The sequence below is a fragment of the Cnephaeus nilssonii genome (assembly GCF_951640355.1).
Source record: "Cnephaeus nilssonii genome assembly, chromosome: X".
NCBI lineage: Eukaryota > Metazoa > Chordata > Mammalia > Chiroptera > Vespertilionidae > Cnephaeus > Cnephaeus nilssonii.
This window is the reverse complement of record NC_137071.1, coordinates 75,002,806-75,021,595: the sequence shown is the minus strand read 5'-3', so window position 1 is coordinate 75,021,595 and position 18,790 is coordinate 75,002,806. Positions and strand designations below refer to the sequence as shown.

The 18,790-nt window shown below is 48.1% G+C and overlaps 1 protein-coding gene across 5 annotated transcripts in view; it reads left to right on the top strand.

The window, feature by feature from the left end:
* The window catches only part of TSC22D3 (TSC22 domain family member 3), a 61,014-nt gene extending 44,057 nt beyond the window's left edge, over window positions 1-16,957 (top strand). For 3 of the 5 annotated variants that reach the window (XM_079764330.1, XM_079764328.1, XM_079764329.1), the window contains 2 exons: window positions 14,226-14,277; window positions 15,438-16,957. In XM_079764330.1, coding sequence (XP_079620456.1) covers window positions 14,226-14,277; window positions 15,438-15,668 — 283 coding nt within the window. In that variant the 3' untranslated portion in view covers window positions 15,669-16,957. Of the gene's footprint in view, window positions 1-13,020; window positions 13,496-13,676; window positions 13,853-14,225; window positions 14,278-15,437 lie in introns of those variants that run through there. The other 2 variants (XM_079764331.1, XM_079764332.1) reach the window with 2 other exon arrangements.
* The last annotated feature ends 1,833 nt before the right edge of the window (window positions 16,958-18,790 follow it).

Below are 18,790 nucleotides of genomic sequence, written 5' to 3'. Positions count from 1 at the left end.
TCCCCCAGCAACAGCTCCCCTCTTCTGCCTGGCATTTTCCCCACTCAAACTCATTCCTGTGAGTTAATAGGAGGCTCTTGAAAGAAAGAAAGAAAGAAAGAAAGAAAGAAAGAAAGAAAGAAAGAAAGAGAGAAGAAAGGAAAGAAGGAAGGAAGGAAGGAAGGAAGGAAGGAAGGAAGGAAGGAAGGAAGGAAGGAAGGAAGGAAGGAAGGAAGGAAGGAAGGGAGAAAGAAAGAAGTAAAAAGAAAAAAATTACCTTTGGGAAGAAGAACCTAACAACCACTTATCAGAGTCTTCCTGGGGGTCAAATTCTCACCTAGGCCAACTTATAAATGAATAAGTAGAACTTGTGGTGGAGCTGCCCATTTGATGAAGGAACAAATTATATACCCTGGACACTCAGGCAGTTTGGTTTCTTGACAGAGAGTCCAGGAATATTTTGGCACATTTGCCTGTTTCCTAAAACATAAGACTGCCAGTTAGCTAAGATCAATTCTGAGGCCCGCCCCAGACAGCACTCCACCAGTCTCTATTTAGTCAGCCTGTGTTACTTCTCCCAAAAGCCCGCCCCCCCCGCCCCTGTTTGGCCACACTGAACAAATCATTATGTTTTTTCCCTGAGAAAAACGAAACAGTTCCCCTTTCAAGAAAGACTTTTCACTTTAACAGGGGTCCTTAAGACTTCAAACCCAAGGGTGACATTAAAGGTGAGAATGTCCTTTATCTTGGTTAGCATCATCAGTATTTTTGTCAGGACAGGTTTTTTGTCCCCACATCCCCCATCGTTCCAGTTATAGTCACTTGCTCAGAATCAGGCCTGCTGGCCCAAAATCCCTCTTTGATGTTGCTGCCAGCTGAGACTGGACTGCCCTGCTCCTGGGCTTCATCACCCTCCACTGCTCCTCGTGGGTGTTCTGTTCTCAAGTGACCCAGCCCCTCCAGCTAAAGATGGAAACTAAACCAAAGTCTTAGTGTTACTGGAGAACCAGGAGCATGCACACGTGTGGGCACACACACACACACACAAATGAATTATCTCTTTTATTGAAGAAGTTGTGCCTTGATTCCAGGTCATTGGTGGCCACTTATTTATTCAATTAAATTGTGTTTGGGTCAGATTTCCCAAGTGTGTTTGATTTTCACTGGTCTTTTGTGTTTTTAAATGCAGCGGTGCTCTCAGACAATAACCGTCCCCAAATTAAAGTGCTAACACAAGGCAAAGTCATGAATTTGCCTATAGTTCTTCCCCAAAGGGACTATTAGCAAAGTTCTAACACATCAAAAATCTTTATTTATTTATTTATTTATTTATTTATTTATTTATTTATTTATTAAGCACGCATTTACCACATTGGGACTGTATGCCAGGCACTGGTCCAAACCCTAAAGGTAAGGTGGTGAAGAATTTAAGCCCCTGCCCTCACAGAGCTTATATTCTAGTCTAGGAAACCCATCGATGCTCACTTAAAAGCTTGTGTGCTTCCCCCTTTCGGTCGTGGTCTTATCTGACTGTGCCTCTGGTACTACTTGAAAGATTAGAGGTCCTGCTGATTACTGACTGTTTGTGCCATTGAAAAGGCTCTCCAGACCAAAACCTAATGCATGTCATGGGTCCTAAGTTCAAAGAAGGATTGCTAAGACCTTCAAGAGACTAAATTTAAATGATGATTCCATTTTAACATCAATCCCTCAAAGCACCCCTCCCCATAAGCAGTATCAATAACTTGTGAAACCATGGAAATTACAAATGGAACTGGACAGAAAGTTAGCAATGCTAGACTTTGAAACAGCACTGATAGGGCTGCTCATTTGGTGAGCCATTTTGCCAGCAGTGTTTGGGGACCAAGGGACCCTTATTCATCATGGAGCATATAATGTTCATTCAGCCCTCTTGTTTTCCAAAAACTTAGCTATACTGTCTACATGATGTCTACCAAGTGTGGAAACATAAGCAAATACATATATCACTAGTGGCCCGGTGCATGAAATTCGTGCACATTAAAAGGGGATTAATTAGAGGAAATAATTTAATATTGCTATTTGCCCTTTCTCTATAATAGAAGTGTCAGAGATGAAAGAAAATTAGTAAAATGTATATGAAAACCTTCCTCCTGTCAGAGTCTGTGGCTCACCACGGGACCCAGAGTCAAGCCCCCACCCACCCACATGCACCTCAAAATCGTGTGAGACCCAGACCTGGCCACCCCCCCCCATTGGGCTAGATCTAGACCTGGCCAGTCCCACCCTTGTCAAGCCCCGCCAGGCAGGGGACATAGCCTCAGGTCCCTTGGCCTGGTGCTAGGATGGGGGGTGTGGCCTGAGGTCCCCTGTCAAGCCCCGCCAGGTGGAGGACATGGCCTGAGATACCCTGTCAAGCCCTGCAAAGCGGGGAGGCGCAGCCTCAGGTCCCCCATCAAGCCCTGCCAGCGGGGGTGGTGGTGGCGCAGCCTCAGGTCCCCCGGCCTGGCACCAGGAGGGGGGCACAGCCTCAGGTCTCCCATCAAACCCCACCAGCAGGATGGTGCAGCCTCAGGTCCCCCGTCAAGCCCCACTGGGCGGGGGGTGTGGCCTGAGTTCCCCCAACCCAGCACTGGGGGTGTACCTTGAGGTCCCCTGTCAAGCCCTGCTGGGTGGGGAACACGGCCTGAGGTCCCCTGTCAAGCCCCGCCAGGCAGGGGGGTGCAACCTTAGGTCCCCTGGCCTGGTGCTGGGGCAGGGGTGCAGCCTGAAGTCCCCTGTCAAGCCCCACCTGGTGGGGGCACGGCCTGAAGTCCCCTAGCCCAGCATCAAGACAGGAAGCGCACCTTGATGTCCCCTCATCAAGCCCCGCTGGGCAGGGGGTGTGGCCTCAGGTCTCCTGGCTTGGCGCCAGGGTGGGGGTCGTGGCCTGAGGTCCCCCGGCCTGGCGCCGGGGCAGGGGGCAAGGCCTGAGGTCCCTGTCAAGCCCCACCGGGTGGGGGTGTGGCCTGATGTCCCCCAGCCTGGTGCCAAGGAGGGAGGTGCGACCTGAGGTCCCCTGTCAAGCCCCACGGGGGCAGGGGAGGGCGGAGCCTCAGGTCCCTGCTGATTGCTCGTTAAGGCTCCTTATGGGAACTTGGCTTCAGCTGTGGGTGCAGCCATCTTTGTGATGGAGTGATGGTCAATTAGCATATTCCCTCTTTATTAGATAGGATTGTCAAGGATGTTATCAGTCTGCAAAAATATATCTCTATTTCTAGACGTGTGAGTGTCCATAAACATACTATATACCTTGTATGATGCATATGTTGAGAAGGGAAGCATCATTCCCATTTCATAAATGAGAAGTTGGCAGCTTAGGAGGTTTACAAACCTTCTAAGCATCCCCAAGTTGGTCAATGTAGATAAAGAACATATTTTCTTTCCACTTGACCAAGTTCATTTATTTATTTGTGTGGTTTTTAAATATATATATTTTTATTGATTTCAGAGAGGAAGGAGAGGGAGAGAGAGATAGAAACATTAATGGTGAGAGAGAATCATTGATTGGCTGCCTCCTGCACAACCCCCACTGGGGATCAAGCCTGCCACCTGGGCATGTGCCCTTGACCATAATCAAACCCAGGACCCTTCAGTCTGCAGGCTGATTCTCTGTCCATGGAGCCAAATCAGCTAGTGCTTGACCAAGTTCATTTAGAAAGGGTGCTAGAACTGAGTTTCTCAAGGAGTAAATCACCCTGATATATGCACTAAGGGAGTCCCTCTCAATTCTTATCTTTACATGTATACCTCAGAAATATTGTGGGTTCAGTGCCAGACCACCACAATAAAGCAAGTCACATTTTTTTTTGTTCTCAGTGCATACAAAAATTATGTTTATACTATACTGTAGTCATTAAGTGTAGAAGAGCATTATGTCTAAAACAACAATGTATGTACCTTAGTTAAAAATACTTTATTTCTAAAAGTACTAATCATCATTTGAGCCTGTTGGTAAATGGTGCCAACAGACTTGCTCGATGCAGGGTTGCCATAATCCTCCAGTTTGTAAAAAATGCAGTATCTGTGAAGTGCAATAAAACAAGGTATACCTGTACTTTCTATCTAAGGGCTCAGGACCAGCTCCATGGGCCAAGCCCATTATTGCAGCAGTGTATTGTTGGAGAGAGATCACCTAGTGACATAATGGATGCCTCTGAATTATCTCCCCAGTGTGCTCAGGCCGTAATACTCTAAGATGTCCAAGTATTATCTGTGAAACTCACTTCTTCTCAACTGTTGAGCTAGTAACTGCCTATACTTGGCCATTCCTTAGTTCCCATATTTACTTTAGCTCTTCTGCAATTCTGTCAATAAATTCCACGGTATAATTAGTTTTAGCAAATAACAGGATGTCAAAACTGTTGACCAGGATTCGTTACTTTGCTGTTAGAGCTCTATCCCAGGACATAGGGGCCAGTGTTCCTCTTATTTTTTAAGATGTATGTCAGGAAGCATTTCTCAGGCAGGCTCACCATGCTCTGTTCAGTCTATAGACCTTTAAGGCTGCTGTGTTGCCACAGCTCTGCCCATGAAGACCTGGGACCTTCTGTCTTTGCTTGGTTGTACAATGATTTTTGTAAGTATAATTTTAAAAAAATCAATGCAAATACTTTGAATTTTCCATTTTTGTGCTTTACCCTTATAGTCTTGCTATGGCCTTCAAAAGAAGTCTTTACTTGGTAAGGTGGCTTCAGGACTTAACATTAATTTTGTAAAGAAGTGGGTGGGGCTATATTTTAGGTTGGGACTAAGAATTTTCATGCTTTTGACCCAAAATGTCTTCTCCTTCCAAGCCCTGCCCCCAACATGGCTTGTCTCAAGGAGCAAGAGAAGAGGTTAAAAGGGTCAATCTGTTCCTGACAGGCAATCAGGAAGGCCAGGCCTTGGGGGAACCTTAGACTTTGTTTATTTAGCCCCAAACCTAGCAGACAGTATAAATTAAACATAAAAATAAAATAACAAAACAGGCTAGATGCGTACCACAGAGAACAGTGAATTTCTCCTCTGCTTTCCCCCTGGGAGAGGGGAGTCTGTAAGCAGTGGGGCTTCCTGGCCAGGGAGGCACTCATGAGTCATAGGGATGGGGTGAGGATGGCAAGGGGGAGGAACACAAGGCTTGGATCAGGGTGGGGATGGGCATGTTGGCAAGTCTCTGTAGTCAGCTCCAGCAGGCTTCTGAGGGGGAATGAATCACGCCTCCAGTCAGTCTCTGAATGGACCAATGTTTGATGGGATGGTGACAGCCTAGGGCTGCAGGAGAACTGGCATTTGTAGAAGGTAGGCAGGGCTGATTAATTGACCAAACTGTGCAGTTGGAGAAAAATCAACCCCATCCCTGTCCTCTCCCTATACCTGGGTTCTTTTTCTACCCTCCCTGTGATGCCTCCCCCCATGTCCCCAACCTCTCAGGCCAAGAGTTCCAATCAACTTCTGTGAAACATCTTAGAAGCAATCTGTTCCTCATAAGAGAGAGGCAAATATTGCTAAAGACTGATTTATAAATCAGAGCAGGTTTGGATTTTCCTACTAAAAGCAGTTCTCATTCATGTTCTGATCAAGTTTTCAGGAGTGATAGGAAAAGAGATGGCTGAACAGATATTAGACCCGGGATATGCTGAACCCCATCATGGGGCGTTATCCAAAGTGGGTCTTGGTGATTCTCACCTTTAGACCAGTGGTTCCCAAAAGCAGTTCCATGGACTGAGACCAGAAGAGCTGCATCCATATAATCTGAAAATACCCTTCCCTAGCCACAGACCTATTCCACCAAAATTTCTAGGGCTGGAGCCCAGGACATCTGTATTTTCCACCAGCTCCACTGGTCAGTCTTAATGTTAAGAAACTCATGTCTTTCCCTCCACACAGTCCAGTAGTCTTGTAATCCCGATCGGCCACTGATCACTCTTGAAAGTAATATGATAATTTAATTCATACGTAAGTGTTTGTAAATAATAGTGGCAGAATGTGGCACTTTCCCAGGGCTTTTTCTAATTCCTCAAAGTGTAAAGAACTCCATTGGAATCTTGCTTTACTATCCCTTTCAGATCATGGGGAAGCTGGCAACAGGAGAGGGAAAAGGAGGGAGGGAGGAAGGGAGGGAGGGAGAGAGAGAGAGAGAGAGAGAGAGAGGGGGGGGAGAGAAGGAGTGAATTATGCCTTTCTGCCTGCCTATCTCTGTGAATTAGAATTTGCAAAAGGCTGAGAGGGTGTTTGCATAAATGTGTGTGTGCTTCCGTACTTCTCTTTCTTCCTGATAAGGTGTGTATATTCCTTGTCAGCAATTCTGAAACTGGCTGAGAGGCTTTCCTTAACCCCTCCCAGCACTTCTTTGAGTTCCCTGGCCCTGTTCCCAGGGCTGGGGGGCCCTGCCCAGAGAGAAGTTTGCCTTGTTTCTCTCCTTTCTGTTCTGGGAGTAGTGTGTTCCCTGCCCTCTTCTGCCATTGCTGCCAGCTAGGCTGCCTTCTCTTCATCCAGGAAGCCCCAGGTGGGGAGGGGTGTTTGTGGCTGAAGAGTCAGGGGCCCTTTGCAATTGCAGAGCCTCTCTTCACAAGTCATAGAGTGTCCCACAACAGAGGATCAAGGAGCTACCTTAAATGAGCCCATGGTGAATAGCTCTTCTGTGAGGTACGTGAGGGCCTCAGGCACACAATGTGAGAATCCGGGGAGGCTCATAATGCTTACCCATCATGGCCCAGGAACTGAGTGCCTGAAAAGGCTAGCATTATTACTGTGCTTTTGTTCCCCAGGAACCTGTACCACTTCAAAGGTCACTCATTCTATAGTGGGGCCCACATTGGAGCCAGGTGCACTACCTCAGAGTCCCTGGCCTCTTCATAGGCCCCTTGTCTGCTGGCCTCACATCCCCAACGAGATCCTCCTGGTTCTTGTCTTCCAAGCATTGCCAATGACCCAGAGTCCTTCACGTACCACTGAAAGTAACCTTGGCAACTGCCAGAAAAAAAAATGGTTTAGAATTTTGACTCTTGGGACTGCTCCAAAGAGCAGAAGAGATGTAGAGAGGCCCAGATAGGCTAGTGGAAGGCTGGTGCAGACAAGCATGGAGTGGCCATGTTCTTGCTGCTTTCTTTCCCACCCCCTGGGGAAGATGCAGTGGGCCAGGATTCCCAGCGGGTGGACCATGATGTCTACTTGAAGATGCTTGCCACTTTGGGAGGGTAAGGTGCAACAAGGGTAAGACTGAGAGGAACTGGCAAAAGAAGGAAGGCCAAGAAGGTTGGCAGGTAGAGGTGACCTCCACACTAACCATAGACACCCCCTTCTCAGAAGGAAGGAACTGGTAACTCAGAGAACAAAGATCTGTGCCTTCCTCCCTTCGTTTACAAATCCCAGGGGTTAAGAAATGGAATCAAAGTGGCACTGTCGGCCACAATATCAGAGAAGCCTTAGGTCCCAGAGCAACTCTAAGCTTTGTGGCTGCTGTGTTACCCCCATCTAGATGGGCACAGGCCAAAAGGCAGGTGGAAAGGACAAAAAGCATGGCCGATTCTGAGAATGAGGTGATGCCCAAGGACGGCAGTGGTGTTGGCCCTCCTATACCCCATGCTACCCTCCCGAGCACCCTTCAGCTCTGGGCTTTGTCCTGAAGCAAACATTTCACTGAGACCTAACAGTAGGGAGACTTTTGAAGTGGCCACGGGCTCAGGGTACTCTGGAAGGAAACACAATTTTTTACTTGTACTACCAGTTTTTTAAAATTTTCGCTGACATGTGCCTTGCACTTTGAATAGGCTTTCAAGCAACTTCGAATTGAATTAAATTGAACTGAATTGAATTGAATGATAATAGCAACTAGTGTGGGAAGCAGAGAGGAGAAAGAGATTCCATTTGCTGAGGTTAATTTTACAATCTCTTTTTCAGGAATATCTGTTTCATACTTGTAGATGGGTAATGGTGAGGGTAGAAAATGAGAAAGGAGAGGGCTTGGAAAAATTATGGAGGTAAATTTTCCCAGCTGCAAGACATAAGGGGAAGGGAGACAGGCATAAATATTGACACAAGGTTCATGAAATTTAAGATCCACTGAGCTAAACTGCATTCCTGGATAACATTGTCAATACTTCCAGTCTTGCCGAGACACCAGGACAAACCGCTTCCACCCATAGTTAGTTAGCTACCAAAGTTGGGGTGATGAAGGTGATTTGACAAGAGTGCTTTTTGATTTCTCTGACTGAGGGTAAGTGAGGTAGAACACCTTGTCAAAATGGGCTTTGATTTTGCCTGTCATCCCCAATGTCACTCAGAGATTATTTGTGAAACTCACATGGGATCCTGTCTAGGAGGGAGCTGAAAGGCACAATTCATTGCTCCTGCCATCATTTAATGCCAGAGTTTGGCCCAAATTGGGTACTAGAGTTGCTTTTCCAAGAGCATGTGTCCATCTCCATCAGGACTCTCCTTGAGCTCCTACTATCACCTTTAGCATCTGTGTCTGCAACCTCTTCTCCATTTTCCTGTCCGCAAAAGTCGGGATTCTGGGCCATGGCCATGCAGGGATGTTAACATGACCCACAGAGGACAAGGTAATTTCTCTGTCACTATCTTTCCTTCTTGCTTCCCTCCTTCTGGAGTCTGGGGATTTTCCATGAAGCCAAAGTCACGATGTAAGCGGCAGCGGCCTTCCTGTCTATAGTCTTCCACACTGGAGTGGAAACAGAGGGGAAGAGAGAAGCAAAGACAAATTTAAGAATGGCATTTCATCCTCCTTATTCCCCCAGCCTCTTTAAAAAAGGGGGACAAATAAGTAATTAGAAGTAGACAGACCTTCCTCTGGAAGGGGGCCTCTGTGGAAGAGTAAATGGGAGGGCTGTTTTGCAGCCGTTCCATGTCCCATTAACTGTTCTAACGCTCCCGTGCTCAATATCTTTTTTATTTCATTTTCCAGTTCCTAACCCAGTATTTGCTTTGTGGCTTGTCCTGCACCTCTTGCATCGTGTCTTTTTCCACTTCTCCTGACACTAGACCCTGTGTTTTGCTGGCAATTTTGCTGAATCTTTGAGTGGAACATTCCCTGTAGAAAATAAGGAAGACTTGCCTATAAATAGTTTCCTTTGGGCTGCGTGGTACACAATGCTTCAAGTGTGACAAAAAGGGAAGTGAGATGTTCCCCCTCATCGCCACCCCCAACCTACCGCCCCCACCCTGAGTCTGCTTCCCACCCCTTGGCGGCTTGCTGAGATCCTGCCCACGGGTTCTGTGGTCCAGACTGTCCAGTCTCCGTCCCACTGTCCTCTGGGAACCAGAAGTAGGAAGGGCTCTTGTCCTAGAGAGTCTGGCTTTTGAAGTGGAACAGACCAGTGGGAATAATGAGACACTTCTTCCAGCTCAAAGAGGACAAGTTGGCGTGCAGTGCAGGGCCTCCTGAAATGGAGGAAGTTGCCTCCGTCCTCATTATGCCAACTTCCATCTAGAAGGCTGTCCTTGAGAGAGGGAGGGTCAGTTATATCTGTTTACTAGGTAATCGCAGAATCCCATGGCTGTAGGGCAATAACTGAGAGCCAGCAGAGGACCTGGCTCATAAGCTGAGCGCTCTTGCTGTGCTGGTTCTGGGTCCAGCCTTCCTTGTAAATGTAGGGTGGGAGAAAGGGATTTTGGAAACTTTTACATGAAGTTGTTGGGCTATTGAATTCATAATCCACTGTTTCTGCCTGGGGCCCACCTCAAAGCCCACAGGACACAAGGACTGCTGAGAGCCTCCTGGATCAGCACTTGACTCAGAAAAGTTAGATCAGATAATAGATATCTTACAAGGCAAGCTACCACTTACTGCAAAGTCTGGCACAGCTATTCTGGACAGAGGAATCTTCTGGTGTGCTGAGGGTTCAGCAGAAAACCTTTCGGGTTCTTCCTACTTCTCATCCATCCCCCCATCTGCCCTTGTGTGAAAATCTTTCTACAGGGACACTTATGTCTGTGTTTTCCCTTAGCAAGCCCTGGGGTCCTGGGATACAGCCACTGTTTGATAAGGGAGGATTACAAGGAGCCATCTCACTTGGCTGGTGGCTGGCAAACCAAAGGTGTAGAGGGTATATGAGATTGGCTGAACCTGGGACATCCTTTCAAAGTTGATTTTTAAACTAAATCCCTGACATGAGCTTGTTTTCTTGTCATTGGCTTCATTCTCTTAAAATCTGAGCACAGCAGGAATAGAAATAAAGGGAGTTAATTAGGGTGCCAGTTCATGAGGCCCTGGGAACTGGAAGTTAGACTGGACTGTGAGGATTACTCCAAGACACCACACCTTATTTGGGATATTGTATACCCCAGGACTACATATTCCATTCTGCAAGCCACCTGGTTGGATTAATGTTTTCAATTCCCCAGACAGAGAGAGCTTTCTTTGATGGCTGTGTGGCTGCCTTTCAAAATTATGTGGATAAGCACAGCCCTCATATTTAAAAAAATTGGACACTTTTGATATTCTTCCTGTCCCCTGATACTGCTCTCTCCTGCCACGAGTGTCAGAAAAGCTGGCTGTGCTCACAGAGCTCAAAGTCAGCCTCTGGACCTCTCTCTAATACTGCTGCTGGAGTCCCAGGGGCATTTCTCCTGTCCCTCACCCTTTCTTACATCTCACCACTTTCCTCGCACCTCCAAACCAACCCCCAGCTACCTGGAATTACTCATTCCACAAACCTACCCCTGCCTCGTAAGATAAGTAAATGTAGTAGGAACAAGGTCTCTAGGTCAGGGCTCTGCAATTTACTAGCTGTACCATCTTGGGCAAGGAAGGCCTCAGACCCTCATCGCCATAGTTTCTTTTCATTGTAAAATGGTGACAGTGCCTACTCTGCAGGGTCTGTGGCATATCCAGACAGTGTCTGGCCCATAGATGATGATGCTCAGTTAATAGTAGTTGTTATTGTCAGTGGGTCTCAAACTCGGCTTATTTTTAATTGCAGTATAATTAATGTACAATTCAAATACAGCCTAGCTAGCAAACTTAACTTTTCTTTTCCCTCCCCAAACTACCTAGATTTCTCTACCTCCATCTCAATGTAAGGGAGTCCCCACTAAAGGAGCTGTTTTTTCTTCTGTCCTATGTCCTGTTCCTGGTGGTGTTTTTTTCCCTTCCAACATAGCTTATTTATCTCTCCCTTTTCATCATCTCCCTTGGAATTTTGGGGTGAGTAGCAACAGTTAGTTTAGGAAAGATTTACAAACTGGTGAAAAGTCAACTCACAGACTCTTTCTGGATTAAGAAAGCTCTATGTAGCACAGAAGACAGGCTAATATATCAGAAAAATAATTCCAATATCAATTAAGCTCATGATTTAAGAGGTTGTTTTCCTTAGCTAATGTTCTTAATGACCTATAAATATAGTCTGGACTTTGTTCTGCCTACTACACAAGGTTCTTAGTGCAAACACCATGTTCAGACAGCTTGTGACCTAAATGTAACATAATATCCTGAGATTGGGATTGTCTCCCACCTAAACTGAGGTGAAGAAAAACACCATCCCTGGCTAGTGTAGTAGGTTCGCTTGAATAATTCTATTTCTCATCCTGTTGCAAACAGAATGGCCCTTGTGCACATACTTTACCACCAGTTGGGTCCTATGGGAGCCCCACGTCATAGTATATTATATTGGCTGTTTTGTGACATAACTGTCCTGGCAGCCTGGAGAAAATAAAGGCCTTCAGACTGGGCTTCCCGGGGTGGGAGGGTTGACAAGGATGTCAGTGCCAGGCACCTGGTTAGGAGAAATATTCTGAAGCAAATAATAATTACCTTCTTTGCTGATAAGAGAGTCCCAGTATTTTTCCAACAGCAAGATTGCATTAAGGTATTTCCTTGGACCACAGCCTGAGTCACAAACTGATACATGACTATTGGCCCTAACCTCAATCAAACTATTGTATATGTGGTGGAACTCAATGTTCTCTTTATGGCCCTGAGTTGTTGTAAATAATACTCTCAGTTGCATCACCTGTTCTTGTTCTGTCCTGGTTACTTTTGACTGCAATTCTGTGTGTGTCCACAAGGTGGCCTCGCTTAGGAAAGAGCTGGAGAAAAGGACCTCAAGCCTCTGATGTCTTCTTTTTTTTTTTTTAAGCTTGAGCCTGAAAAGATGAAAATATAGTTTGATGGGAACATAGATACCTCTTAGTAGGCAACAATAAACTCATTTACCTTGTGACTTGGAATTTGTGCCTGAAGTACCCTCTAATCCTATGTATGGCTAGATCCATCACAGGTGTTTTCCTGGGATGATTTATACATATAGTCTTGGTTTGTAGTTTTGCTGTTTTTTCTGTTTATAGGAAAGTAACAGAATATTGTTTTTAAAAATATGAGCATGAAATCATGGATAATGTTGAATGTTGAATGCAGAATAGGGTGTGGAAACCAAAGAGAAAAAGACGGCATCTTGTGGTCATTCCAGTGTCCACTCCCCTACCATTTCCTCTCACATCCTCTGTCACCCACCTGGCTGCCAGGTGCTCCCTGTACATGTTTCCCTACTCATCTGAGCTCCTGGACACTCTCTCCTCCACACAGGCACATTGGCATGCACAGATTAGCTCAGATGTGTGCACACATCCCATGCATGTCACAGATCTGTGCACGTGTCCGTACACAGACAGGCATATCCAGAGGAGGAGCTGAGTGGATAGGTGCTAGCGTTGGCGCAGGTCAGCAAGCCCACTGGTTGGGTGAAGGGACATGCGGGTGACAAACTATGTGTGAAAGAGAGAGACTGAGAAGGCAGGCAGTGGGAAGAAGGCAAGGCTCCTCGTGGTTAGGTTGGGTGCCTAGGGAGTGTGGTGTGTGATAGCATTGCAAAGCCTTAGGGATATACTGGCTGACCCCTGAAGAAGAGTTTTTAAAACCAGCACCGCCCTCTACTGCACGCTTTCTATCTACTATTATGGCATTTGTATTAATTTCTCTAAGAAATCAGTTCCAGTTTGGTTTTTACCGATCTCCAGAGCCCTCGTTGGAGATGCCAGTTGGCACAAGAAAGTGCTGAACTGTTTACAGTCCCAGCCTCAGGTTCAGGGAGCGGATGTGGTTTCACTGGGCCACAAAGCCCCGTACACAACTCATTTGCATGACTCCTGACGCCATGTGACGCAGCCGGCTCCTCCTATATAAAGAAGCAGGAGCCGAAATATCTCCGAGTCTGGGTTGGACTAGCGGCCGTGGAGTTTGTGACACACTAGGTGACACCCATCGAGCCACTTCCCTTCAACTCCGGAGCGCTTGCCTGGCTTTAGGTCCTCTCGGCAGCCTTTGCCCCCCTCCTAGCCCCAGGGTCAGCCGCCCAGAATCCAGGTCCGAGCAGCGCGCCAGCAGCTCCAGCTGACAGCCCAGCCCGCCCAGCCCGCCCCAGCTCCCCGGCAGCCCAGCCATGAACACCGAAATGTATCAGACCCCCATGGAGGTGGCTGTCTATCAGCTGCACAATTTCAACATCTCCTTCTTCTCTTCCCTGCTTGGAGGAGATGTGGTTTCCGTTAAGCTGGATAACAGGTAAACTACTGGCCAAAGCTCCCTAGCGGGCACAGGCGGAAACTAAGCTGAGAGCGGGATCTCGGAGCTGGCCGCGCGCCGTTGGTCCTGCTTCCCCGCGGTGCAGCATCCTGGGAAGGGGCGGGGGTAGGGTACGCGGAGGGGGGGTTGTCACTGCCGCGCCGGGATCCGCCTTTGGAGCGTCCCTGCGGCCCCTGCGCCGTGAGAACAGCTGCTGCAGCCCGAGGCCGAGGGAGCCAGAGGCAGCGAGGCGGCGAGCAGGGCTGGGTAGGGGGCTGGCTGTGCGCTGGGCGCCACTGGGGAGCAGGCCGGAAGCTTCCGAACCCAGGAGGAATTCCTAGCTAGCTTCGGAGCTCGGTAGGTTTACTTGGGACCTTCTGGGCCAGAGCCTAAAGGGGCCTGCGGCAGGGAACTCCCGGGGTCGCACGCCCCATTGTTTGCCTGTCGCCCAAGCTAGCGAACAGGCCCTGCTGGTCCATGTGCCCCAGGACCTGAGCGCCGCTGCACGCTGAGCTCTGGGCGGTGGCGGCGGGGAGCCAGCCTGGGTGGGGAGGTGCAGCTTCCTGCAGTGGCCAAGACGGGACCTGGGGACGAAGTGCCCGGAAATTCGGGCCAGGGAAGCGGGACAGAAGAAGAGCTGGGGCAGATGGAGGACTTTGGCCACAGCTACCATGTACTCAAAGTGGAAAGGAGGTGGTTAACACGGTTGCTTTGCTTTTTGTCTTGACAGTGCCTCTGGAGCCAGCGTGGTGGCCTTAGACAACAAGATTGAGCAGGCCATGGTGAGTGGCATCACTGCGTCATTCCCATCCCCAGACCTAGCTGCTGCTTATGTAACTGGGCATGACTGAGGGGGTGGGTGCAAAAGCCATTAGCCAAGAAGCCAACCGCCTGCTTTCTATTCCCTTGCAGGTCTTAAGTAGAGTCCCATTAGCGTGGCATCTTTGAGGGCATTTCCAGTCTACCCTCCTCGATGGGCCCCCTCCTTCCTCCCTCTCTCACCCATCCTGGTTCTTTGCAGCAGCCTCTGGCTCCCTCCTAGGCCCACTGCCGGGCAATGAGCTCAGACACTTGTATTTGTCTGCATCTCGCATTTGGCAGGAACCAGAGCTCATTGGATGCTGCAGCCGCACTGCAGTGCCTCTGCAGAGCCTGGGCTGGGGTCAGGAGTTGGGAGGGAACAGGAAACAAAGCGCCCCACTCCTCACCCCTCCCTTTACCAGGTAGAGGTTATATACCACCTAGCAGTCATAATGGCTGCAGGGGGTTAAGGTGTTCAGTTAGAAACCACTTAATTGTGCCCTGGAGCCTAATGACACAGTTCCAGGACCCCAGTGCAGTAATCAAACTCAGAGAGGCTACAGCAACCAGGTACTTTTCCCCAGGGCAAGTGTCTTGTCACACCAGACTTTTGGACAACTGCAATTCAGTGTGCTGGGTCATGTGGGGAGGAGGAGACTCCAAAATTGCTACTTTTATTGTCTTGGAGAAGATGCATAAAGCAACAAGCACACAAACAAAAACAACGGTGTGGGATACATTGAAGGTCCTCCCTGGGATCTAGGCCAGTAGCAGGAACTTATGTGGCAATGGGGAGATAGCCAACCACCAGCAACCAGCAGAATTCTCACCCAAAATGCTCCTAAGCCGCCAGCTTTGAAAGTCATTAGAAACTTGCAGGGGGGATACTGTGTAGCTCAAAACTGGGCTCCCAGCTCAGGTGTTGCCTTGATCATGCAGCTCTCCTAAGCAAGCATTTAGGTGCTTTGGAGAAGTGCAAGACGAATAGGCCTGCGGAGCCAGCGTGCTGAGGGGTTGCTGAAGGAAGGTTGGAGGTAGGTGGCATAAGAGACAGCACAGGCACCTTGATGGCAAGATGAAAGTGCTGTTGAGGAGCCATGATGGCTAACGAATGGCTTTGTTGTGATTTCCTCTGTGACAGGATCTGGTGAAGAATCATCTGATGTATGCTGTGAGAGAGGAGGTAGAGATCCTGAAGGAGCAGATCCGAGAGCTGGTGGAGAAAAACTCCCAGCTGGAACGTGAGAACACCCTCTTGAAGACTCTGGCCAGCCCAGAGCAGCTGGAGAAGTTCCAGTCCCGTCTGAGCCCTGAAGAGCCAGCTCCTGAAGCCTCACAATCACCTGAGGCCCCTGATGGTTCTGCAGTGTAAGTGGCTCTGTCCTCAGGGTGGGCAGAGCCACTAAACTTGCTCTACCTAGTTCTTCCCAGTTTGTTTTTGGCTCCCCAAGCGTCATCTCACGTGGAGAACTTTACACCTAGCATAGCTGGTGCCAAGAGATGTCCCAAGGACATGGCCACCTGGGTCCACTCCAGTGACAGACCCCTGACAAAGAGCAGGTCTTTGGAGGCTGAGTTGCATGGGGCCTCGTCACCCCAAGCCAGTGAGCCTCTGATGCCACCACGCCCTGGGGGCTCCCAGGGCCCGGGCAACTTTGCTGTGACTGGCAAAGGAGAAAGGTAGTTTGACATGTGATGCCAGTTTGCTCCTGAAAGTATAAGGGGGTCTGCTTTTCATTTCCATGGACATCTTTAACAGCTTCACCTGACAACGACTGTTCCTATGAAGAAGCCACTTGTGTTTGAAGCAGAGGCACCCTCTCTCTTATCCCCTGCCTCGCCAAAGCAGGGCCACAGATGGGAGAGATTGAGCCAAGTCAGCCTTCTGTCGGTTAATATGGTATAATGCATGGCTTTGTGCACAGCCCAGTGTGGGATTACAGCTTTGGGATGACTGCCTACAAAGTTCTGTTTGGTTAGTAATGGCATAGTTTTTCTATATAGCCATACATGCGTATATATACCCATAGGGCTAGATCTATATTTTAGTGTAGTGATGTATACATATACACATACACCTACATTTTGAAGGGCCTAAACAGCTTTGGGAGTATTGACCAGTTCCTTATCTCTTAAGGCTAATTCTTTGACTGTGTTAATTTACCAAATTGATCCAGTTTGTCCTTTAGGTTAAGTAAGACTAAAAAGTAAAAGCAGGGAGAGGGCCAGTCTCTGAATGCGGCCACAGATGCCTTGCTGCTGCAATCCTTGCCCTCTGAAGACATGTGAGGTCCTCTTTTGAATGTCAAACCCACCATTCACTGGTGCTGACTACATAGAATGGGGTTGAGAAAAGATCAGCTGTGACTTCACATTGTTATTCAAAAACTTTTTTAAATGTTTGTGGAAAACTTTCAAGTGAAGAGAACAATTGGCTTGCTGGTGTCCTTTTGTGGACAAGGGGTAAACAAGGCAATGGCTTTGACGTGATGGTGCCTAGGTGATGTGCTCAGGGAGCTTGTCTCTAGGAGGTTCTGTGGCAGTGAATACTTTCCACTTTCTGACACCTTATCCTGATGTATGTCTCCAGGATTTGGATTTTGATTTCTCAAATGTAGCTTGAAATTTCAATAAACTTTGCTCTTTTTTTCTAAAAATAAACCTGGTGTCTGACTGAGTATAAATGGAGTGGGTGGTAAAGGCCCCTCATGGTTGGGAGCACTGTTTTCCTGATTCACTAACCATCATGAGCATCCCCTAAATGGCAGGCCTATGCTACCTCCATGATCCTGTGTAACTAACACGATACCCACATTGTATTGATGAGGAAGCTGAGACTCAGCCAATTTAAGTGCCTTGCCCAAAGTCACACAGCTGTTATGGCAAATTGGGACTCAACCCCACATCCATCCCTCTCTGCCCTGCTTCTGCTTTCATATAACATCTTTAAAGTGAGTAGCAAGGTGACTACTAACACACAACCTCAGCTAGAGGGGTAACCTGGGAGGGAGAATATCTCAAAAAGGCCTAAAAGGAAAGGGAAGGTTATACATGTGAGTGAGTAAGAAGAAAGGAACCAAATAAACATTAGTGAGCTTCTTCCCCCTTCTGAAAACATCAGGATCATTTAATGCATTCACCTTAATACCAATCTACATGAGACCTTGACATTGGCAGAAGAGCTAAGAGGACCTTAGAAAAGGAAACAGAATGCATGTGGTAGCCAAAACCCCATCCTTCTCCCCCAAGGAAAGATGCTCTCAGTCCCTGCTGCTTCACTTGTCACTGCTGGAAGTTTGCTCACAACTCACGAGTTGCATGTGCAGGACCAAGGATCCTGACTCCAGCTTCCCTCCTCTGACTCTCTTTGAAGTTCATCCTCACCCATCTCCTTTTCCCCGGCCCCATGTCTCTGGCATTCAGAGTACTGCCATTTCTCTGAGAGCCCTTCGGTGAGCATTGTGTCCACCACATCCTCACCAGGACCCTGAGCTGTGTTCTAGGCTCAATGTGTTCTCAGCAGAGGCTATCACCCCTATTTGATTGACCCATTCAATCTCAGTGTCCTATAGCATATACTAGAGGCCCGGTGCATGAAATTTGTGCACGGGGGTATGTGTCCCTCAGCCCAGCCTGCACCCTCTCCAATATGGGACCCCTCGAGGGATGTCCGACTGCCCGTTTAGGCCCGATTCCAATGGGATCAGGCCTAAACGGGCAGTTGGACATCCCTCTCACAATCCAAGGCTGCTGGCTCCCAACTGCTTGCCTGCCTGCCTTCCTGATTGCCCCTAACCACTTCTGCCTGCCAGCCTGATCACCCCCTAACCAATCCCCTGCCAACCTGATTCATGCTTAACTGCTCCCCTGCCAGCCCGATTGCCCCTAACTGCCCTCCCCTGCCGGCCTGGTCACCCCTAAATGCCCTCCCCTGCAGGCCTGGTTCCCCCCAACTGCCCTCCCCTACTGGCCATGTTATGGTGGTCATCTTGTGTCCACATGGGGGCAGCCATCTTTGACCACATGGGGGCAGCCATCTTGTGTGTTGTAGTGACAGTCAATCTGCATATTACTCTTTTATTAGATAGGATACCTATTCCTTTGCCACTTGAAATTGACCACACTCCTTGATTTTCCTGAACCACAAACCTCAAATACCAAGATGTCTTGGGCCCCTCCTTTGTGCCAATCATAGCCTAAATATACTCAAAATGCCATGCTTCCTTTGCTATAAAGTTTATACATGTTGGCCTGTTCTGTTCTAATGACCAAAACTCTTCTTCAGAACTTTACAAACCCCTGCTTGGTGGCCTCTCAAATCCCAATTTCAGCACCTGCTCCTAATCTCTCTGTTCATGATGCTAACTTCATTGTCTACAATTTGGTCATGGTTTTCAGATTTCACAGCTGCTAAAATGGGTACAAACTTTGGACCAGTCAGTTACCTCCAACCTTGACTGGCTCTCTCCGCCCCCACTAACTCCCAAACCCCTC